General features: G+C 44.4%; 1 protein-coding gene across 1 annotated transcript in view; it reads right to left on the bottom strand.

Annotated features, from left to right (window-relative positions):
* STX8 (syntaxin 8) overlaps positions 1-24,925 on the bottom strand; it is a 252,080-nt gene that overhangs the window by 225,620 nt on the left and 1,535 nt on the right. Inside the window, exons 2-4 of the mRNA XM_047089964.1 lie at positions 20,083-20,182; positions 12,304-12,398; positions 1,422-1,532 (exon numbers count right to left, since the gene is read on the bottom strand). Coding sequence (XP_046945920.1) covers positions 1,422-1,532; positions 12,304-12,398; positions 20,083-20,182 — 306 coding nt within the window. The remainder of the gene's footprint in view (positions 1-1,421; positions 1,533-12,303; positions 12,399-20,082; positions 20,183-24,925) is intronic.

The following is a 24,925-nucleotide window of genomic DNA, read 5'->3' as shown; positions in this document are numbered from 1 at the left end:
GGAAGAAAGGAAGAAAGGAAGAAAGGAAGAAAGGAAGAAAGGAAGAAAGGAAGAAAGGAAGAAAGAAAGAAAGAAAGAAAGAAAGAAAGAAAGAAACGCAGACCTAGAAGGTCCACCTGCTGGACCACCAAGCAGAGGTATTTAGATGCTGCCCATCGCCTCTCCGGTTGGCTCTGCCAGCTGCACCTTTGTTTACTTTCTGGACTCCAACGTAGACGCGCTTCTTGACAGGTGGCCCTGACTGTGCACCACGGATCCCCAGCTCGTGTGTTTCTGTCTCGCCAGCCCTGGATCACCGCCTTCTTCACCGCACACCGCCAGAGAGCTATCTGGCCCACTTCTGGCTTCTTACACACCCTGCCCGGGACATGACTCCTCCCTCCCTGACTCCTGGGCTTTATTTCGCCACACAAACAACTCAGGATTCCATTCGGCTTCCTGTCTTTCGTTTCTTTCTTGCATCCCTGGGTCACAGGCTCCCAAGGCCTGGGGCCAACAGGACACTGTTTCCTTCTCCTCTGCTTACCCCAGGGCAGTGGTCTGCAATCCTGACTGCATATCGTACTTACCTGGGACCCTCCATGCGCCCCCTCGATTTAATTGTCTGACGCAGGGCCCAGTAACTCGTGGCCAAAGGTCAAAAACCACTGCCCTTGAGAAGCCATGTCATTCCTACCCAGGAACTAAGCAGAAGCGAGCCACTCCGCAGAACGAAAGCATCGTCCCTCGTGGCAAAGAGGGAGAGAGGCGAGTTTCTATGTGAAGTTCATTTCCTCGAACCATCGTGATGGTTCCCACGATGAAGTTACAGGAGTTCTGGAAGGGGGGGTGTGTGGACAGTTCCGAAGAGGGAAGCACATAGGATTCGTTAACCCCAACCCTGGAGAGCTGGCCCGCTCCTCTGGGTGTTCCAACAGAGCTGGGCGGACAGCGGCTGTCCCCTCCAGAGAGTGGGAATCACTCACCGGCACAGAACAGGCCAGGATCCAACGGCCGTGCTCCCCTACCTTCGTGAGCACGGACCACAGTCTCGCTAGGACACAGTTTCCCAAACGTGCCAGTGAAAACACACACACGGGGAAGCCTTTTTCCCACCCAGGTGAACACGTGACTTCAGGAGCCGAAAAGACAGCTCACGTGGCAGAAAGCACAACCAGAGGATGCAAAGGAACTTTTCCGACCCCGTCCGTATTCCACGCAAACCGTCTTCCCTCAGGATGAGATTCCGCCCAACATACCCGGCTTACTCAATCCAGAAAATTAAAGAACGCTGAAGAGAAAGACCATGACATGGCAAACGCTGTAAAGGGGCGGGGTAGATTTTACTAGTTAAATCGAGCCGTTCGGGAAACACATCTGTGATCTCGGCCAAGAACGCTTTTCACCCAACCGCGTAATCCCCGTGAAGGAAAACGTCATACCTGATGAGATCGGGCTCTGCCCCCTCGTTCTTAAAGGATGCCAGAAGTAGCCTCTCCCGGGTTATGAGTTCATCCAGAAGGTTCTGTCTCCGGTCTCCTTCAAGCTGTGTTCTGCACACATCTCGTTAAGGTCCAACGGTGGGTGAATTACCTCAGTTTACCTATCGTGTTATTAAGCGAGCTCTCCCAGGCCAGGTGTGACGATTACAGACTCTGACCAGTACTGGCCAGAAGAGACCTGAACCGTTCTCCTCCTCCTCCCGCTCTGACCTTCGACACCACAGACTTCCCAAGTAAAGGCCCTCGACAGAACCATAGCCGCGGACTCGCGGCCACGGACACCGAGCCGCCGCTGAGCAACGCGGCAGGTAGAGATTATTTTTCCTCCCAGTGACCAACGCCGAAATGATTATTCCCGTCAACAGAGCGATCTGAGTCAGGAATTCCTCGGGTGTTGAGTTATAGGTGTCAGTGTTCAAGGGTGTTTGCCTAGACATTAGCACCCCCAAGACGCCCTGTAAAAAATGAGCCGGGTTCTCAATACTGCCTTCTTTCTTCCGTGTGAATGTGTCTTCACACACGTGGAATCCATTTTGAAAAGTGCTACTCTATGTGACAGATTTGCTCTAAAGGGTGCCCCCATCAGCTCATTATTTAAGCACACCGCATGAGCCTTAAACTCTAAAGAAAACTACAAGGAAAGATTCGGATTTCACTGCGTTATCCTAGCGAGCGGGTTAAGCCGGGAGTCCAAAGCTTATTAGTCTTGTGTTGACCGTTATCTGCAACCTTGAAGCAGTTATCTCTTTTGCGGATCTCTGTCTCTTTGTATGGAACGCCAGATTATCGCTAACACCTCTTCCGGCACAACTCACAAGTTATGGCTAAAAAAAATAACGAGTCAGGGCTACATCCAGAGTTTTCTGTACTAGCTTTCTTGAAGCAAGTTAAGCGAGTTCTTCTAGGCTGAGTGCCAGCGAGCATGTGCGTGCTTTTAAAAGCAAAATAAAACGTTGATGGGGAAGACTTCAGCTATCAAAAGAACAATGGGAGAAAGCTAACAGATACTTTTTTTTGAAGTTTATTTATTTTGAGAGAGAGAGAGAGCGAGGGAGAAGCAGACAGAGAGCGAGGGAGAAGCAGAGAGAGGAAGAGGAAGAGAATCCCAAGCAGGTTCTGCACTATCAGAGGGCAGAGACTGATGTGGGGCTCGAGCCCACGAACCGTGAGGTAGTGACCCGAGCCGAAGTCGGAGGCTTAACTGACTGAGCCACTCGGCACCCCAACGGATGCTTCTGTAAGGACATACCTGACACAAGACATAAACAGTAAGTACAAAAATAAGCCATCCAGCACAGTGGATTTTATCTGGCTTTGAGGGTTTTTTTTTATTGGGTGGCTTTTGTTTTATTAGACCTGAAACTGGTAATTCAGAGCCGCTGGGGCCACATTACCTAGTTCTGGTGACAGTAAGACATTAGGCGGCTGCTTTAGATTCAGTGACACTTTCCTACTTCAAACAGGGGCATCAAACCCTGCACGGACGCCCAAAATATTTCTAAGGAAGTTGGCAGAATCAAATGATAGCATCATCGTTTCCTGGGGTGGGGGAGGCTGGCGTAGCAAAACCATGGCCCAGGGAATCTATAACCCTGGTTGCTATTGTGGATAGAAGGAGCTAGCTTGCTAAAATAATCATCATTAATTTTTTAAAAAGTTTTTTTAGAAAACGCTTGAAGAAGTTCCCCAGTAAGATAGTAGTCAGTAAAATCGTAAGTCCCCAAACCAATGAAGCTAAGCGGCCTCCACGGCTTTGGATATTTAAAAAAAATAACAGTAAATAACTAACTAAACAAATTCTCTCAACATTCCAGAATGCAGGCTTCCCCGAGGAAAATCGCTACCACGGCTTTTCCGTTTCCTACTTGTCTGCAGTCACCCCCACTTGCACACCATCAAGTAGCAACTGTAACTAAGAAACAGCCGGCTGAAATACCTCCTCCGTGCCAATAAGAAGGCCAAACATTAGCCTTTTGATCATCTCAATACCAAGAATAAATATCAATGTGTTTCAATTAGTGGCAAATTGGCAACAAAGCGGTAGGCTTTTCTTCTGTCCCAAAGAAGTGTGTGGTGGGGGGAGGGAGAGGGAAACAGAAGCGGTGGGCATGAATTGTACGCGGCAGACCGGGCATTTTAATTTGTGGAATTGTGAATTATATCCCAATGCTAACTCGCCTTGCCTTGGGTTCTGTTCTCTGGCAATCTGTGGTTTTCAGCGTCCAGCCACCCAGGCAAACGGAAGCTGAACTACAGTTCATTCTTACGATTAAGCACAGATTCCCCTGGCTCAGGGATTAAAAGATAAAAAACAAATTATAAAAGTATCAGTAGAGAAGACATAGGGGAACTTTTCAATCATCTCGGAGTAGGAAAAATCTTTCTCGTCAAGAGTGAAAACAACAGAGGTCACGAAAGGAAAAGCCAATCTTGACTATACAGAAATTTTAAATGTCTGCGAAATAAATTTGCAAGTGACAAACTCACAGTGGCGAACAACGAGAAAGAAAGGCAAAGACGTAACGGAGCACAGAAAAAAGAAACGGTAGTAATTCTCATCCCATTGAAAAACACTCAGTTTTACGCAAGAGAAGTGCAAACAAACATAATGTCACCTCCGCCTATCAGATGAGGAATTGTGACCGGGAAGTTGTGGAAAGGGCAGAGGAAACAGGCACCACTCTCTGCTATTCCTGGTGGGGCTGTAAATAAGTCCAACCACTTACCAGACCGCCTTCTAAATAACAAAATGTAGGGGTGCCTGGGGCGGGGCTCAGTCGGTTAAGCGCCCGACTTTGGCTCAGGTCATGATCTCACGTTTCGTGGGTTCGAGCCCCACCGTCTCAGGGCCTGGAGCCTGCTTCGGATTCCGTGTCTCCCTCTCTCTCCGCCCCTCCCCTGCTCCCTCGCACTCTGTCTCTGTCTCTCAAAAATAAGTAAACATTTAAAAAAAATTTAAAAACACTCAGCTGGACACATATACATTTGTATATACTCAGAAACCTTCTGGAAGGATACACAGACAACTGCCTGTGAGGAGGGGGGAGCTGGGGGATTCAGGATGTGAGGGGGACTTAACTTTTCATGGAATCTCATTTTGTAATGTTTGCCTGTCACATGCTAATTAATAAAAACACAAGTTTCAGAACCATATATATGGTATGATCCCTCGCTAGTCAAAAGAACTGATGTTTACATGTACGTATATTTGTTCATGCCTAGAAACTAGAAAAGTCTGGGATGACAGGCACCGACCATCGACATCATTGACCATGAACAACAAGATGATGGAGAGGATTGGGGGCGGGGGGTGGGGGTGGGAGGGGGCAGTGGGAAGTGTCACTGGGAAAAACCAACAATGAGAAGTATACAGGTAGAAGGTGCTGTTTACAATAAACACAGGAAAGACAGGTTTTAAAACCTGGCAGACACTGGTTACAGAATTAAGCTGGTTAAGAATGGGCTTAATTAAGGAACATCAATTTCAAGAGCCGTAGAAGTTGGTGACTGTGTTTTGTGGGTTAGCAGCTGAAGAAAGGAATCACAGTTAATGCTACAGGAACCCTCAGAGCTCCCCTAAGCCAGTGAGGGTTCTCCGGCTTCTCCTGACCAGGAAACTGGCCCCATGTGGCTGTCACCTGGCTGGTTCATGACCATGCAGGCCTACAGCCCAGCTCTTTCCGCTTTAGGTCAGGGCTTTTCCACCACATCATGCTGGACCTGACCACCACACCTCCCGGGGGCTTCTCTACCCTGGCGCTCCCAGTACTGCCCCCACTTAACCTAGGCACCTCCCAGCATCCTGTTGAAAGCATTAACAATACTAGTAATACTCATTCAGAATTTTCCCGGGGACCTCCTGCTAATCTGGAAAAGCTGGAAAATTCACCAATTAGGGACACCCTCCTTCTTTGTTTGATTTTTATTTAAATCTACTGAGAGAATGCGGCATAAGGGCGGGGGGGGGGGGGGGGAGTAAAAGGAGAAAGAGATTAATAGCCCTTCTGCATAGCACGCTTCTTATATAGGGGTTGTTGTTAACAAGAGGTCCGAGAATCGTCCAGAAATGACGATACTACATGTATGCAGACTGATGGCAGCTGGGAGGAGTGAAGGTAGGAAAGAGGGCACACAGTCGGTGGCCAGAGCTGGGACCTCCTTTTCCACCAGTCTGAGGAGTATAACCAAGGAAGGAAGGTCAGAGAACAGACAAAACCATAGTTTCTTGTCAATGGCTAGGCTGGTTTTTTACATGTAACTAAAGCCCCGTCATGGAGATGTCAGACTCTATGAAATCAGACGCGGACTTCATATTACCGGTACTCACTAACTACCGGAGGCTGAAGCCCAGCTTGTCTGCAGAAACTTGGTAAGTCCTTCATCTATTTATTTAATTTAATTTTTTTTAGAGAGAGGGTGCAAGTGAGCGAGGGGGAGGGAGAGAAGCGGGGTTCCCCCAAAGCGGGGCTTATGTTTCCTGGAGCAAGGCTCCAGCTCTTGATAAGGACTTTAAACCTAAGATGAGGTTTAGCAGAGGTGTTGCTGGTCCCACTGGGTGCCCCGCCCCCACTCCGGCACCCCGATTTTCTATTTGATAGAAGGCTTAAGAATTTTGGCCAGTTTTGGGGCCCCTGGGGTGGCTCAGTCAGGTAAGCATCTGACTTCAGCTCAGGTCATGATCTCATGATTCATGAGTTCAAGCCCGGTGTCGGGCTCTGTGCTGACAGCACGGAGCCTCCTTGGGATTCTCTCTCTCTCTCTCTCTCTCTCTCTCTGCCCCTTTCCCACTATCTCAAAATAAATAAAAACAAACTCAAAAAAAAAAAAAAAAGAACATTGGCAAGTTTTGCTTGCGAATTAATGGCTCTGGAGAAGGGAGAAATGTGCAGGGAATTATTTTTTGGTGACATAACGGCAGATCCCCAAGAGGATGGTCTACAGTCCTCGAGGCCAGACTTTTCTGGTTCCCGTACTACTTCTTCCTTTTTTCTTTCCTTTTAAAGTTAACAAACTCTACTGAGTATTTATTATGTTCCAGGCTGGGTCCTTAGCTTTCTCGAAGCACCGATCACAGGTTGCAAGTAATATTTTAATACTGGCATTATCTGTGTGCTTCGATAGGACCTGGTTACATGAATGTAGACTCCGTAAGGACCACCTGTGAATTCCCCATGGTAGCTGGACTTCTTACAACAGCAACAAAAGACTAAGCAGCAGTTAATCTCCAAGGAGGGCTTACTACGTGCAAAGCACCTTCTGTGAATGTTCTTTAACCCTCAGCAGCCATTCTGTGATCCAGGTGTACTTTCGTTACCCCTATTTCACAGAAGAAGACAAACAAACAAACAAAAAAAAAACAAAAACCAAGGCACCAAGAGATTAAGTAACTTGTCCAAGGTCACACAGTCAATGTTGAAAGCTACCTTTTATTCAACACCCACCAAGATGAGGGGCCAGTCCAGTGGGGTGCTTTATAAATAGATTTCCTCCAGCTTCTACACAAACCTTGCAAGGTGAGCATATTTAATTCTACTCTAGATTAGAGTAGAGGGTCTAGACAGGCTAAATTGCTCTCTGGCCTTGAGGAAGGGGCAGAGCTGGCCCTCAGCCTCAGTTCCGTCTGGTTCCAAAGCCAGCGTTTTTCCCGCCACACCAACGGTGCCCAGATGTTTGGACTTCATGGAGCAGAAAAGTGTCCAAACAAATCGGGGGGTGGCGGGAGACTTATGTAAAAGTTGCCAATTATACACTTTGCCAGGGATGGATATTCAAAAAAACCACAGCAGACCAAACTACCATCTATTTTTATTATCGTGGTAACAAAGCAAGGAGCTTTTTAACATGGAAAACTAGAAAGAACGTAAGAGAGCATAAAGAAGAAAATCCCTACCGCCGTAAACACGGTGTTACCCTCGCTCTTCTCGGTGAAAACTGTCACGGACAAGTAGAGTGTGTGAGAACCACAAGGGGCTCTCCCTAAAATCTACCGGGTTAGCCCCCCAACATCCGCATTCAGTTATGGTGATCACTGCAACCGTCTATCCATCTACCTATCTTCCTAGTTTTTTTTTTTTTCCCCCAAAAAAAGACAAAGCGGAGAAAAGCTATTTAGGAGTGCTGGGTGGCTCAGTCGGTTAAGCGTCCGACTCTGGATTTCGGCTCAAGTTGTGATCTCACAGTTGGTGAGTGCAAGCCCCCCACTACCAGTGCAGAGGAGCTTGCTTGGGATTCTGTGTCTCCCCATCTCTCTCTCTGCCCCTCCCCTGCTCACTCCTTCTCTCTCCAAATAAATTAAAAAGTTATTTATACTTTTGAAAAACTATTTCTATAGGACTTCTCCCAAGACACCAGAATACCTTTTTATACTGAACCCCTTTGTAAAGAGATTTTTAAATTCTCCTCAACTTAGTAAAGATGCTGCCTTTGAAAACCCAACAAAAAGACGAGCTCGCGTAAGGCCAAGTCTAAGAATAATTTTGCTACCACCTGACATTTCACACACAAGCCTCCCGTGGCACACGACTTTTCTCAACCAGAGAAGCAATGAATCGCTCCTGTCTCCAAGAAGCACTGTGAATAGAAATGGATGGTTTTCAGCAATTTGAAACTCTCTGGCTGCAGGACTTTAGTTTATGAATCGCAAACTAACCGATTCAAAAGCACAGGACTTTCATTTTAACTTCGCATCTCTTCTTGCCAGGAGAAAATACTTTTCCAAGAAAGAGCAACAGTGTCTCAGGCCTTAACTCCATGAATTTAGCTGTTTGGAAGGCATGTGCTTAGGACTTATCTTTCTGGCAATCCCTGGTGTTCTTTGGAAAACTTCACAAACGCATAAATTTACGAAGTAAAGTGCTGTAAACTCTCAACTACCCAACGCGGTAAGGGAATGTGGTATTCGAATATTCACATTAAAAAAGTCACCCGGCATTAATTATGCCTCAAGAAAAGAAAGGCTTAAACTGTCACTCTGTTGGCGATTTACGGACAAAAAATTTTCTAAGAATTACAACATCATAAAGTATACCTAATAAAGCGCAGTGAACACTGTTTAATCTTTCTGATGATTAAGGAGGGCCCTGAGGATTTGCATTATAAACAGGATTTGTTTTGGCACTAGAGCAACATGCCAATTAATAGGGAATTCTAGCTGAAGACAGGCCAGGTGACAGATGACTGTGTTATTTCTACTACGGTAGAATTCAGCTTTTAAACAACTGGCTTTGGGGCCAGACGGCCCTGCATCTGAGTCCAAGTTCTTCCACTCCCCGGCTGTGGGGTCTGGGGCAAGTTACTTAAGCTCTCAGATTCCTCTCCTCAGTGTAAAACACTCCCCTGCTGGGATGCGGGATTTTTTTTTCCAGCTCCGTCCCTGACTTGGGGTGCAAAGGTTGGCCTGGCCTCACTACCTTTTTTTTTTTTTTGTAAAGAAAATAAGGAGCCACCAACACAGACTAATAATATGAGGTTATTAGGACTCACGAGTGGCCACCTGACACATCTTAAACCTGGAGGAGAACTGCTATGGAATTATTTGAAATAGTTGCGAACAGAAAGGTCAAGGGAAGGGAAGATGTGAGGTACAGAAAAAGTTAACAAGAGGCCTTCATACTAGAGAAACTACTTCCTTTCCATTCTATCAGCAGAAACGGTCTCCCTGAAAATACAGAGGTCTTGAGCGCCCCCATGAGGCGGGTGATCTGAATTCTGTCCTAGTAAGGGTTGTGTTTCTAGTAGAAACAGACCCAATCATTTGAAAAAATACCTAAGAAAGAATACTGTTACAGTCCAGTTGGGTTTTTGCTTTGTCCTACAAAATTCTAAATTATCTGCATTAACATCCTTAAGTACTTTCATAATGTATTTAATAACTCTGTTCAATATTTTAAAATATTTTTAGAGATTTTTAGTGCTTCATTCAGCAAATTGTGAGATGACCACAAAACCAAAGTCTAAGGGATTTCAAAAGATGGTCTGGCTGAAGGCATTTAGAACAAAGTCAAGTCCATTATTACTGCCACATGCTTCTCCATAACTAATAACCAGCAGGAATTACTAACAGTGAAAAAGGAAGGGTTCTTAATTTGTTTCTTTTTTTGCCCTATATTTGAGCACATAAATATTATAAAATGAATAATAATAAGTTATGTTTATGGAAGTTACCAAGTCGGTAGTTGTTAATATTATACCGTGAAGCAGTGATTTAGTTACCTTTTTAACACACATGCTTTAGGTAACAGCAAAATGAGTTTGCACACCTTACCTCACATGCAGACTTCCTGACACTTGGTACTCAAAGTAGAGAAAATAGCCAAGCCGATTGGAAACTACCTGAGGTCTACATAACAGGACTCGTTGATTTTGATAAAATAAAAACTTTTTTTATAATACTGTGCAGTAATAAACGATACCAGATAGAGGGTAAAGTTACAAAGTAAATGTATCAGACTATTACAACTGTGTTGGGGCGCCTGGGCTCAGGTCATGATCTCACACTTTGCGAGTTCGAGCCCCATGTTGGGCTCTGTGCTGACAGCTCAGAGCCTGGAGTCTGCTTTGGATTCTGTGTCTCCCTCTCCCTCTGCCCCTCCCTCGTTCACAGTCTGTCTCTCTCTCTCTCTCCCCCTTTCAAAAATAAATAAACGTTAAAAAAAATCTTTTTAAAGAATATTCCAACCGTGTTAAAAAAATATGGCCCCTGTCCGCCTGGGTGGCTCAGTCAGTTGGGCGTCCGACTTCAGCTCAGGTCATGATCTCGTGGTCCGTGAGTTCGAGCCCCGCGTCGGGCTCTGTACTGACAGCTCAGAGCCTGGAGCCTGTTTCAGATTCTGTGTCTCCCTCTCTCTCTGACCCTCCCCCGTTCATGCTCTGTCTCTCTCTGTCTCAAAAATGAATAAACGTTAAAAAAAAAAATTTAAAAAAAAGGCCCCTGTTGTTTATTGAAATTAAACTTCTACTTGTAACCTTAGCGTGTTAATAATTGAGTATTTGGAAAATCACGAGATTAATCTAAATGAACCTCCCTGTGTAAAATAAAAAAATAAGGCCCCTGTTGTTTATTGAAATTAAACTTCTACTTGTAACCTTAGCGTGTTAATAATTGAATATTTGGAAAATCACGAGATCAATCTAAATGAACCTCCCTGGTAGCATAAAGGGGGTTGCCCTTCGAGAAAATAATTGTTAAAACATTTTCTATGATTTTGTCTGAAAAGCAATATTCCTACCTTCTCCCATTTAAAATCAGGCAATAATCACCATTTCTTGAGCTACCAATATCTGGCTTTTTTGTATGAGTTGACAATTGAAGAAATGATGAAAGAAGACCAGTTTGAGACCAGTTTTCAAGCCCAAAAAACTCAGGTTTAAAGGACTGGTTTAGAGGTGCCTGGGTGGCTCAGTCAGTTAAGCATCTGACTTCGGCTCAGGTCACGATCTTGCGGTTCACGAGTTTGAGCCCCGCGTCGGGCTCTGTGCTGACAGCTCAGAGCCTGGAGCCTGCTTTGGATTCTGTGTCTCCCTCTCTCTCTGTCCCCTTCCCCTCTCATACTCTGTCTCTGTCTCTCAAAAATAAGTAAAAGTTAAAAAAAGATTTGAAAAAAATTCTAGGGGCACCTGGGTGGCTCAGTTGGTTGAGCGTCCGACTTTGGCTCAGGTCGTGATCTCACGGTCTGTGAGTTCGAGCCCTGCGTCAGGCTCTGTGCTGACAGCTCAGAGCCTGGAGCTGCTTCGGATTCTGTGTCTCCCTCTCTCTGTTCCTCCCCCCTCTTGCTCACACTCTGTCTCTCTCTCAAAATATATAAATCAATAAACATTAAAAAAAAAAGGCTTAAGGGGTGCCTGGGTGGCGCAGTCGGTTAAGCGTCCGACTTCAGCCAGGTCACGATCTCGCGGTCCGTGAGTTCGAGCCCCGCGTCGGGCTCTGGGCGGATGGCTCAGAGCCTGGAGCCTGTTTCCGATTCTGTGTCTCCCTCTCTCTCTGCCCCTCCCCTGTTCATGCTCTGTCTCTCTCTGTCCCCAAAAAAATAAACATTGAAAAAAAAAAAGGCTTAAAAAATAAATAAAAAATAAAGGACTGGTTTAGGGAATGGGTCACATGGATTTTAAATTGATCAAATGATGAACTTCTAACAAAAAAAAAAAAGCTTCAATACTTGGCAGGGTCGGTGGGAGGTGGGGGTGATGGCCCAAGTTGCTTCAAGTAAATGCTCTGTTCCCCGCCCACACTCCCAAACCTCCCAAAACCAGGGGCGGGATCTGTGCTTTCCAAAGAACGTTAAAGCAAAGGAGTCACATCTCAGTAATCTACATAAACAGAAAAGAAAGAAAGAAAGAAAGAAAGAAAGAAAGAAAGAAAGAAAGAACCCCAAAGGTCTATGGTGGCTATTGGCATTGGCCTCTCAGAAAAGAAAATAGATCACTCAGAGCTCTGGAAAGTCTAGCATGATCCCAGCCCAGGATGATCACGGAAGGCCTCCTGTGGGAGCAGTGGCTCACCATCTTCGGGGCATGTGGCAGCGCAGGGCTCTGGGCAAGGACAGCACCGACGAGAGCACTAGCTCTCTACACTGTCAAGGTCACACCCAAGAGCGGCCACGGTACTTAATTCCATCAGTATATGCTCGCCTCGCCAGCATTTTCACGGTAGAGCAGGGCAACAGACACTTAAAATAGAAATCGAGATTATAGGCAATATTTGGGAAACCAGGTCTTCCTCGAGCTATGGAAAAAAATCTGGGTGGCCCGGATTCCTTCCTTTCTCCAAATAAGACTGCTTTTTCCTCCCACTCTAGAGAAGAGGTGGAAATGTTTACATGGATACATCTGATGTGTTGACACAGCTCTTAGCAATAAGTCCTTCAAAAGGGCGATCTTTTCCTTCAGACTCTGCAACAAAGCTCTGATTGTCACGGTCAGCTGGAAAGAAAAGAACACATCCTAAGTATGCTAGTCCAGAGGTGGGGGAGCTACTAAAAACATCACGTAAACACATTATGATTCCTTCAAGGACCAGCTGGCAGATGCTTAACTTCCCAAGGACACCTTCAGGGTTCTAAGGTATCCAAATTTTGGTCCAGCCGCCCACCTGATGCTTGCATCCACTGTATAAGGTGACCAAGTGGAGAGCCAGCCCATACCTGAGTAGACAGTGACGGGAAACCAACCCCTGGCCCTCACAGTCTGAATCCTGTCCCCTGAGCATCTACCCCATTCGCCAGTGAAAAACCCAAGTGTCTTCAACCTCGCTTCAAATGACAAGACATCAAGTCTCACTGCAATCCCGCCAGTCTGCTCTGAACACACTGGTTTACTTAAAACCCATTTAAAAGTTTTGTAGCAGTGTGTTCTTATAACGATGCTCACTACCCGTGACTCTTTTTCCAGGAGTGTATAGATTTTCTTAGTCGTTCTACAAACCCAGAGGAAACTGCTGTTTGTGACTCTTGAGTGCTATGTTAAAGGATGGAGGAAGGTAGGGAGAGAACCTCTGGGGAACTGAGAAAATATGAAAACTGAAACTGCCCATGTAAATTAAATACAGCCAGCCACGCGGGAAATCAGAGATAGGTGTGAAAAGACAGACTAGCGCAGATTTCATCTGCTACCTTGTTCGAAGTAGCAATTACATAACTTCAGGGGAAGGGAGGACTCCCTCCCTAGGATTAGCAGGGTCACACACACTAAGGGAAAAACAGCAGAACAGTAGAGGCTGGCTGAGGGCTCACACACATCAAGCAACCCTCAAAGGTATCAGCAGCCAAGAAAAGTCTAACCTTAACTATTCTAATACCTCTGGGAACCACAGAGAAACCACCCACAGTGTTTATGAGGAAATACCACAGAGAGCAGATCGCCCCTCGTTCAAGAAGAATAAAACAAACAAACATAGCAATACACACACACACACACACACACACACACGCCCCAAACCGAAGAGCAGTCTACGAAATTAAAGCTCAAAAGCATTCAAGAGATCAAAGGGTATGTGGCCATTAAAAAGTATGATGGAAACCTCGATTTGTCGACATAGAAAGATAGCCAGCATAATTTATTAAAAGAGAAAAAAATCAAGTCCTAAAATGAAATGTCACCCACAGAGAAAAAAAATCAATCTAAGAACTAAATACTTCAAAATGCCAAGGGCGATTATCTCTAAGTAGTGGATTTTTTTAATATTTTATAAGAAAAATGGTTACTTTTAAAACCAGGAAAAGTTTTCCATCATCATAATCTGCAAGAAACCTTCCAAAGCACAGAAAAAGATGGAGAGCCTAATTCATATTTTAAGCTAACACAACCCTGATAACAATCACTGACAGAGATACTGGGGAGTGGGGTGAGGGGGTGGAGAGGGGACGGGGGAGAGAAAAAAAGAAAAAAGAAACCACATGCTAATCTCCTGTAAGGATTATAAAATGCAAAAGTCTTTAAAAATATTAGCAAAGCAAATTCAGAATTACGTTAAAATGACAACATACCATCACCAAGTAGAATTTATCCTAGTAATTTAAGAACAGTTTGATGTTAGAAAATCTAATACTAAATCCGACAGTGTTAATGGTTACAAACAGAACAAATGTATGATTGATACAGCACAGGGGAAATTAATCAAAAACAAAACAAAAAGAAAGAAAGAAAACTAAGAATGGAACATTACTACCTTAACCGTAATATTTTCCAACATTGGTCTAGAAGTTGTAACCAACGCAATAAGACAAGTTAAAGAAATACACAAGGGCTGGAAAGAAGGAGATGAAATCATCATGATATATAAATGGATAAGTCTGTTTGGGAAAGTTAAGTGAATCCACTGACAAATTACTAGAAACCAGAGAAGAAGTCAGTCTGGTAATCAATCTTAAGATGAAAAAAAAAAAAAAATCCAGGGCATTTCTAAATTTAAGTACTAGGTAGGGAGCATTTCTTTTCATCATTATTTTTAAACATCATTAACAACACCAACAAAACCTAAAAAACATCTAGCACCTGCCTGGCACATTGCGACTATGTAGTAAATACTGATAGAGGAATGAATAAAAGGAAACACCCGATATTGTAAAGATGTAAGCATTCCCCAATTAATCTATGAATAAACTACACATCTATTCAAAGTCCCATGTGGAGTTCTCTTACTAGAAAAGAGGTGGTAACAGAGGCACAGGACAAATGAATTGTAAAGAAGCCATGCGAAATTATTCTAAAACATAGATAAAGAGAACTTTAAAGGACAAGGAATATGTGTGATAGTGGGGCACTTAAACAATGAGATATTAAATCTTCATAAAAACTACAAGAATATGATGCTGGCAGTTAGTGAAAGCTTCACTAGTGTGACAGAACAGGAGGTCCAGGTGCAGTATGGCTGTGCAAAAATAAATTCAGTGAATGAAATACAGGATTATTTCATATCTTTTTTTTTTATGTTTATTTTTGAGAGAGAGACAGAAAGACAGCAAGTCGGGGAGAGGCAGAGAGAGAGAGGAAGACACAGAATCCGAAGCAGGCTCTGGGCTCTGAGCTGTCAGCACAGAGCCCAACGTAGGGCTCGAACTCACGAACCACGAGATCATGACCTGAGCCAAAGCTGGATGCTCAACCCACTGAGTCACCCAGGCGTCCTGTGGATATTTCATATCTTGGGGGGGGATGAGGTAAAGAATAATTCAGCAAATGGGAAAAAATTAAATTTGATGCCTACAACGTACCAAAATAAACTTCAAATATTTTAAAGATACATGTTTAAAAATAAAATAAAAACAGGGGCACCTGGGTGGCTCAGTTGGTTGAGCGTCCGACTTTGGCTCAGGTCATGATCTCACAGCCCATGAGTTTGAGCCCCGCGTGGGGCTCTGTGCTGACAGCTCGGAGCCTGGAGCCTGCTTTGGATTCTGCGTCTCCCTCTCTCTCTGCCCCTAACCCACTCACATTCTGTCTGTCTCTCTCAAAAATAAAATAAACATTAAAAAAATAAAATAAAAACAGAAGGAAAGATTAAAGAAAATTTGGAAGATTAGATGAAATATTTAGATAATCTCTGGGTATGAAAGACCTCTCTCAGGGGCACCTGAGTGGTTCGTCAGTTGAGTGGTTGACTCTTCGACTCAGGTGATGAGCTCACGGTTTGTGGGATTGAGCCCATGATGGGTTCTGCTCTGATAGCATGGAGCCTGCTTAGGATTTTCTCTCTTCCTCTCTCTGCCCCTCCCCTGCTCACATTTGCTCTCTCTTTCAAAATAATAAATAAATTAAAAACAAAAGAAATAATAAGTTAGGTTAAGGACATATACTGGCAATTCACAAAGGAAGAAATATAAGTATCCGATAAATATATGAAAACAGGTTCAATGGCATAAATAACAAAAAAAGCATATTAAACTATTATATACTTGCACCTAACAGAATGAGTAAGATTTTTAAAAGATAATTGGAATTGGGACAGAATTGTATGTTGAAGAGGCTTAAAATTTTATACAACCTAAATCCAGAAAGTCTACATTGGGAAACTTTTCTACCATGGGCAATAATTTGGCCACACTGAAAACTCATTTATAATTAGAAATTAAGTACCCAAGAAGATTATACCAGTTAAATGAATCAGAGGTCTAAATGTAAAAAAGTGAAACCATACGTTTATTAGAAGAAAACAAAAATGAATTCCCTCACATCCCAGAAATAGCAAAAGGTATGAGTGAAAATACAGAAGCAATTAAAGATCGCTAGCCAACTTTGTTTAAAAAATAATGCTTTCGGGGTGCCTGGGTGGCTTGGTCGGTTAAGTGTCCGACTTCGGCTCAGGTCATGATCTCACGGTCCATGAGTTCGAGCCCCGCGTCGGGCTCTGTGCTGACAGCTCAGAGCCTGGAGCCTGTTTCAGATTCTGTGTCTCCCTCTCTCTCTGCCCCTCCCCTGTTCATGCTCTGTCTCTCTCTGTCTCAAAAATAAATAAACGTTAAAAAAAAATTTTTTTTTAAATAATGCTTTCACATGGCAGATGATATCCTAAGCAAAGCAAAACAACAAATAATAAAGAAAATAAATTATAATATGTCACCAAGAACTAATCTCCATACTAGATAAGAAACTCTTAAAGACTAAAAAGACCCACAATCCAATTTTAAAAAAAGGGTTTTTTTAACAAAAGAAGAACTTCTCAGAAAAATGTAAATGATGCTTAAACATGTGCAAACACACCTCACTTGATTCACACATGAAAGATGCACATTTGAAACGACACTGAAATACCATATCGCACTTATCAGATGACACCCTCTTGTTGGCCAGCCTGTGAAGAAACAGAAACTCGTGCACTGCTGGTCAAAGGCTGAGTAAGCACACCCCTGTGGACAGGAATTTGGTGGCAGGTGGAAAAAATCACATCCACCCAGGTTCTGAGAATTCACCCTGAAAAGACACCTCCACAAATACCAAGGGGAGGAAGAACATAAAGCTATTTATCATGGCATTATTTATAACGACAAAACAGGAGAAATTATCTAAACTCCCATCCTTAGGCAGGTTAAATGGACTATGGCGTATCCGTGCAGTAGCACAACTACGTAGTCCTAAAGAACAGCGAAGATCTCGAAGAATTAATATGGAGAGATTACTACAACACGGTAGTAAATAAACAGAGCAAGATACAAAGGAGTATCTTATGGAAAAGAAAGAGAAATGAGAACACACACACACGCTTATTTCTGCAAAAGGTAACAGAGGACGAGGAAGCCAGAAATTAATGAAAATGATTACATGGAGAAGTACTAAAAATTAATATAATAAACCCACAATTATATGGTCACTTTATCTTCTACAAAGCAGGAAAGAATATCCAATGGGAAAAAGACAGTCTCTTCAACAAGCGGTGTTGGGAAAACCGAATGGCAACATGTAAAAGAATGAAACTGGTCCATTTTCTTACACCAAACACAAAAACAAACTCGAAATGGATGAAAGACCTAAATGTGAGACCTGAAACCAGAAAAATCCTAGGAGAGAACACAGGCCATAGCAACCTTTTTCTAGATATGTCTCCCGAGGCAAGGGAAACAAAAGCAAAAATAAACTATTGGGACTACATCAAAATAAAAAAGCTTCTGCACAGCAAAGTAAACAATCAAGAAACCTAAAAGGCAACCTACTGAATGGGAGAAGATACTTGCAAAGGACATATCCGATAAAGAGTCAGTATCCAAAATCAGTTCTATAAAGAACTGATACAACTCAACACCCAAAAACCAAATACAGTAAAACCTTGGATTGTGAGTAACTCGTTCTACAAGTGATCCGCAAGACGAGCAGACATTTCTAATGAAATTTAACTTGATAAACGAGCAACGTCTCACAATACGAGTAGGATGTAATGCTGAATGTCGCATGATCACAACTGAGCCAATGGTTCTCTCTCGCTGCGGGATTGTGGGTCATCGGCTCCCACACTCGGATGCTCGGTCTCAGGCTGGAGTGTGTGGCAGAAATCAGTGATTTTTCGGAATGTTGGAAGGTGCCCACAACAGGCATTAGTGTATTTTTTGTCACTTCCAAGCACCTCTGGACAGTCCTTTGCTTTTCCATCCAAGAGTGAGCTTAGGAATGCTTTGCTCCATTCTAGGTCAGGCTGCCTGCAGATACAGACCCTTTCCTCTGCCTCCTTATTGCCAGTTACGCTAAATACAGTATAAGACTTTATTAATACCATTCTGTAGTCAACATCCGTTAGTGATAATGAAAGTCGTCCTACACAGTAACCCTCCTCTCTTGTCTCCCTCACACCACCACGAAGGTTTTTAAAAGTGCATGTTGTTGATTTTTCTTTATATTTTGTAGAATGAATCATCTGAGTTTCCACTATTTCTTATGGGGAAATTTGCTTTGATATACAAGTGCTTTGGATGACAAGCTTGTTTCCATAATGAATTATGCTCGCAAACCAAGGTTTTACTGTAATCCAATTTAAAAATGGGCAGAAGAGGGGCACCTGGGTGGCTCCGTTGGTTAAGCGTCCGACTTCGGCTCAGGTCATGATCTCATGGTCCGTGAGTTCGAGCCCCGCGTCGGGCTCTGTGCTGACAGCTCAGAGCCTGCAGCCCGCTTCAGATTCTGTGTCTCCCTCTCTCTCTGACCCTCCCCCGTTCATGCTCTGTCTCTCTCTGTCTCAAAAATAAATAAAACATTTAAAAAAAATTTTTTTTAAATGGGCAGAAGACACGAATAGACACTTTTCCAAAGAAGACATCCAGATGGCCAACATACACGTGAAAAGATGTTCATCGTCACTCCTCCTCAGGGAACTACAAATCAAAGCCACAATGAGATATCGCCTCACACCTGTCAGAATGGCTAAAAACAACAACACAAGAAACAACAGGTGTTGGCGAGGACGTGGAGGAAAAGGAACCCTCGTGCACAGTTGGTGGGAATGCAAACTGGTGTAGCCACTGTGGAAACAGTATGGAGCTTCCTCAAAAGGTGAAAATAGAACCACCGTACGATCCAGTAATTGCACTACTGGGTATTCAACCCAATATAAACACACTAATTCAAAGGGATACGTGCGCCCCTATGTTTATTGCAGCTTTATCTACAATAATCAAATTATGGAAAGAGCCCACATGCCCAGCAATAGCTGAATAGAGAAAGTAGATGCAGTGGACATACACAATGGAATATTACTCAGCCATAAAAAAGTACGAAATCTTGGGGCATCCGGATGGCTTAGTCGGTTGAGCATCCGACTGTGGCTCAGGTCATGATCTCACACTCATGGGTTCGAGCCCCACATCGGGCTCTACGCGGATAGCTCAGAGCCTGGAGCCTGCTTCGGATTCTGGGTCTCCCTCTCTCTCTGCCCCTCCCCGGATCGCGCTCTGTCTCTGTCTCTCTCTCTCTCAAAAATAAATAAAAACATTAAAAAAAAAAAAAAAAAAGACAAACTCAGACTTAAGTGTCTGTGGTGGTGCCTGTGGTGGTACAGTGTCTGAGACTGTGTTCTGCAACCCCTAAGACAGACCCCATGAGCAAATAGATCTCTCTGTTCTGATTGCTGGAAAAGAAAAATACCAACTTGGAAGGGGAAAGGTTAGAGAGAAACCCGCGGTGTTGGGATTTGAATCGAAGGAGCTAGAGTGAACCCATAAGGGCCTGGAAAACACAGTTCCCCAGCCAAATCCTACCACTGCTTTTATACAGCCTGCAAGCTATATAAAATGCAAATTATTACATGTATTACATAGAATAAATGTAAAATGTCAAAAAGGCCATTTGGCAAGAACAGATTCTCAGAGAAGTGAAGGCATAGCCTCTTGTCCTGCAGAGCCTGAAAGATTTACTATCTGGGGCCTGAGCTGGACTAGGAAATTGTTAGACACTTTTACGGTTAAACAGGAGAAATTAAACGGGTGTCATGCTTCGTTTCGTCTCAGTTGTAACGATTCACTGATTGACTGTAAGGTCAATGCAACGCCCGCCCGTAAGCTTCGCAGCCACACACACACACACACACACACACACACACACACACACACACAGTCTCAGCAGTAGGAGGGTTTGCAGAGCTCAGAGCTCAGACAAACCATTCCGGGTCCTAATTCTCTCCTGCTCTCACCCTGATTGTATTTTCACCACTTCTTCCATGCTGATTTTGCTGTTGGATTTTCTCGGCGATGTCTTGTGCAATTTGGCAGGTGGCATCGTACGTGGAGAACCTGCATCGAAGGCATAAAGGAGAAGAATGCTTCAGGCTCTTTGAAAGCAACTTTCTGCATGACTTGCGCGCCACTTGTCAGTTCTAGCCACCAAGTCCAACGGGGAGGATGAGAATAGTGAATACAGCGACACGTGTTGCTGTTATAGGAAATACTGTGTGAGCAGGGCTCTGTTCTGAATGCTCCGTTTGTAACAATTCGCTTCATCCGCACAAAAACACCAGGAGACGGGTACCGCTCCCATCGCCATCTTACAAGTGAGAAAATCAGCACAAACAGGTAGTAGGTCCACTTGGCCAAGTGGTACCGCCCACTGCAAACTACGTCCCCAACCACTTGTTCGAATTCATCCACTCACAGAACGTGCGGCAAACATTTATGCAAGGGCTCCTCTGGGCTGAGCACGGTTCCAGGCACTGGAGAGCAGGGCAGCGAACCGAATGGACAAAGTCCCTGCTCAAGGAGCATAAAATAAATAAAGACACAGTATGTCCAGGGCTGGTAGGCGCTAACAAGAAAAATAAAGCAGGATAAAAGAACAGAGAGTGACGGGCAAGGTGAGGAAGCCAGCCAGGCAGGTATCTGGGGAAGAGCTTCACAAAACAGGAACGGCAGGTACTGTTTATCCTCCAACAAAATGCGCTGGGGACGCAGGACACCCCCTCCGGACATCTAAGCTCGCAAGAACTCTCTGGAAACATTTGCCGAGCTTCTATTTGTTATTCAGAGTGTCAGGAGGCTTTGAAAAATCCACAATAAATTCCCCAGGGTCCCTTATTTTTTCCTTCTGGGACAGCCTTTTTGCTTCCTATTTGTTTTACAGAGAGCAGCTAAGTACACCTTGTATCTCTCCTACCAGGTGGCCCTGCTCTGCAGAGGAGGGACTAGGGCTGTCCTAGCACAAACTAGGGAAAACTGCTGTTTGCACCCATGTCCCCATTTCTGCTTGAAATAGTAAATGATCCATTTCTTAAAAATCTTTGAACTCCCACACATTACTCATCCAGTGAGGGAACTCAGCAAATGTGTTTTTCAATAACGGCAAAAAAAAAAAAACCAAAAAAAAAAAAAAACCAATCTCGCGTCACTTCCCTTAGCAATCTTACTAGAGTAATTACAGCGATGGGTAACAAACTGAGTACCTGATCTGGGCCAGGTCCTACTTCTAATCTCATGAGGTAGGATCTCTGACAATGCCCCACTCTACGCTGAAAGACCATCACGCGTGTATGTGTGTGAAAGGGTGTGTATGTTCATGTGTCCAAGAAAAGAGCAAGTAACACGACACGTAGTTAAGAAAATAGGAGGGGAGCTGATAAGGAAAACAGGGTCCTGATTCCCAGCTTTACCACATTTCTCCTTTTCCCCTCCATACTGTCACCTCTGAAAAGAGGAGCACAGACAGGTCTGGCTCTGTGGTCCCAGACCAGACCTATGGAAATCGGTAATAAGGTATGATACACTGCCTAACAACCATGGAGGCTAAATGGTAAGTACTCCTGGAGTTTGGGAGGGAGAGAAAGTAGTGTCGGCCGAGGCACTCGGACTGGACAGGGCTGGGTCACGAGGTGACACCCTGGGCTGAACAGCGAGGTTGAAGCAGGAGGGAGGGGCACATTCGGCTGAGCAGCCCTGGGTAAGAGGGTAAGGTATAAAAGAGGACAGATGAGTGGAAGCTAGTTTCTGCGGAGCCTTGAACACCAGAATTATCAGGGGAGGGTTTTGAAAAAAGAGGACGTTGGAGCTGTAGGGGATACTTTGGCACACCGAGTGAGCCCCTGAAGAGGTTCTAGGAAATGCAGAAGGCCAAAATCCCAGATGTTTTGCTCCCAGTCTTTACGTTCCCACATTAGCCTTGGAGAGTGCTAGTTCTGAAACTCTGCTACATGCTGGGATCAGCAGGGAATCTTGAAACAACACAACCGATTCCTGGCTCCCAAACCCAAGCATCCTGCTTAAACAGGAATGGTTTTATTTTTTTTTTTAATGTTTATTTTTGAGACAGAGACAGACATATTGTGAGCAGAGGAGGGACAGAGAGAGAGGGGGACACAGAATCTAAAGCAAGCTCCAGGCTCCAAGCCGTCAGCAAAGAGGCCGACGCGGGGCTCAAACTCACAAACCACGAGATGGTGACCTGAGCCGAAGTTGGACGCTTAACCGACTGAGCCACTCAGGCGCCCTGGGAATGGGGTTTGACCTGAACACGAGGAGTTGTCAAAACTCCCGCTGGTGTTCCTACCTGGAGCAAAGTTTGAGAACCACAAGCACAGAGGTCATGGGCAGCCTCATCACAGAATCAAACACACGAGTACCTAACGTAGTAGTTGAGGGGCACCTGGGTGGCTTAGTCAGCAGGGCCTCTGACTCTTGATTTCAGCTCAGGCCATGATGTCGTGGCTCATGAGTCCAGCCCCGTGTCGAGCTCTGCACTAATGGCACAGAACCTGCTGGGATTCTTGGCTCTCCCTCTCTCTCTGCCCCTACCCCACTTGTGCACACACACTCTCGCTCTCAAAATAAATAAACATTTAAATAAATAAATAAAGTACTACTTTAGGAAAACTAACCTGCACTCATTTACATAAATGGCTGGGAACGAGAGAGGAGTGGCAGGAGACCAGAAGACTCCCATTCCATAACTGGTCACCAGTGTCTCCTGTCTACAAGGCACACAACTAAAAACATGGGGGGGCCAAGGCAGAAACGGACAGCATGAAAGAACTTCCAGGGGCGCCAGGGGGGGCTCCGTCGGTGAAGCGGCCGACTTCGGCTCAGGTCATGATCTCGCAGTTGGTGAGTTCGAGGCCCGTGTCGGGCTCTGTGCTGACAGATGGGAGCCTGGAGCCTGCTTCGGATCCTGTCTCTCTCTCTCTCTCTCTCTCTCTCTCTCTCTGCTCCTTCCCCACTCACACTCACTCTCCCTCTATCTCTCTCAAAAAATTAAACGTTACCAAAAAAAAAAAAATGTTTTAAAGAGATGCCAGAGGCATTTGAAAGAAAAACCAAATATTCAATAATCAGATAGGAGGAGGGCAAGAAAAAGTGGAGGACTGGAGTTTTCAGGCCCAAGGGACACAGAGGATGGTGATGCCACAGCAGAGACCGAAGACCTGAAAAGGGGAACACGCAGGAAGTCCCCTGTTCTACCACAAAAACACTGAATGCACAGTTAAATTCATACACACGTAAGGTTTACTTAAAAAAAACAAAAACCTGGGGAAAAATGATGTGGAAGGCAGAAATGATACAAGTATGGCAGAAGGCTGGTAATTATAGGACCTGGGTGAGGAGTACAAAGGGGGTCGTTAGACTATCCGTTTCTGTATATTCTTTTACCTTCCACAACATTTTTGAGAATAGACCAAAAAGAAAAAAGAAAAGACCAACCAGAATACAAAACCGTTAAGGTCTGTTTAACTCTAACTCTTCCAGGAAGGGTGCATCACCAACACACATGTTGCCCTGGCAGGAAAGCTAATTAGCTTTAGCAAAGAACCTGTTCAGAGACAGTCATCCTTCTATTAAAAAGCGAGCCTACTGCTTGCTTTGATACACCGGTAAAGCAGTCACGGCTCTATGCCATGACTGACCAGCCGAATACCATTCAGGAGTAAAGCATCATTGATGTACGACTGTCAACAGCACGAACAGAAGGCTGTATGTAGCCAAGTCTGTTTTTATAAGGTTTTCAAAGTCCCGTTCCATACTCCCTCCTACCCTCCTGACCAGCAACCCACTTTGCAACGGAGCTAAGCTACCAGCACAGCAGAGTTTCCACCTGTTTCACAACGCAGAGTACTAACCACTATACGATCACGGCTTTCCACCTGTTTCATAGTCAACGGACAAATGAGAAAGCCACGGAATCAAACTACCTGAGAGCAACGGGAAAAATCATAAATGCGTTTTCAGCATGAACTGGGGAAGGGGCTTGGGGCCCAAGGACAGCTTCCATCAATCTAAATGGATTATCACCTCTGAGCTCTATTTCCTACCTTATGTGTAAAGTGAGGGGGTCAGCTTCCAGGAAGTGGAGGGCAACTTAGCAAAACGTTATCAAGGGCCTTAAAAATGTTCATATCCTTGAACCCAACAGTTCACTTCCAGGAAGTGAGCCGAGGAAGTAAGAGATGGAACAAAGGGGCTGTCTCTACAACAGTTAAACAAAACAAACTCTAATATTACAAAGAGGTACAAAAGAGGGAAATAATTTTGGTTATTCATATGATGCACTGTTATGTACCATTAAAAAAATCCTGTTTTTAGTAAATACTTAATGACACAGGGAAACGTTCCCTGCTTTGTCAAACATGCAGGTTTCCCTCACTATCCAAAAGTAGTCTTCCAATGAAACCTTTCATAAAGCAAAATGGGGTATAAAGCAAAAGGGCAATGACCACTAATTCATACAGAAAAATTTTTGAGCTTTCTCAGACCCCCCAAAATGACCTCTCTTGGTTTTTTCTGATACCTTAAGGCACATCTTGCTAACAGGTGCACAAAATAAACCAAAAAAAAGCACACAGGTTTTCACAGACACAGCTCAAAGCTATCGCAGTCTGATGCTGTCATGCTGAGTATAGCTCCCAGAGAGGGAGCTTGCGGCGGGGGGGGGGGGGGGGGGGGGGGGGGGGGGGTCACTCTGCTGGTTGGGGTGCACAATGCCCCTAAGACAGCTTGCTGCAAAATAAACGCTGAATGCTATTTTCGCTTTCCGCATTTTTTTCATAAAAGCAAAAA

Source organism: Lynx rufus, unplaced genomic scaffold (assembly GCF_022079265.1).
Source record: "Lynx rufus isolate CCGP_SWC_20201006 ecotype Redwood Valley unplaced genomic scaffold, mLynRuf1.p SCAF_28, whole genome shotgun sequence".
Taxonomy (NCBI): Eukaryota; Metazoa; Chordata; class Mammalia; order Carnivora; family Felidae; genus Lynx; species Lynx rufus.
Note: the sequence above shows the minus strand (reverse complement) of the source record. Positions and strands in the feature narration are given on the sequence as shown.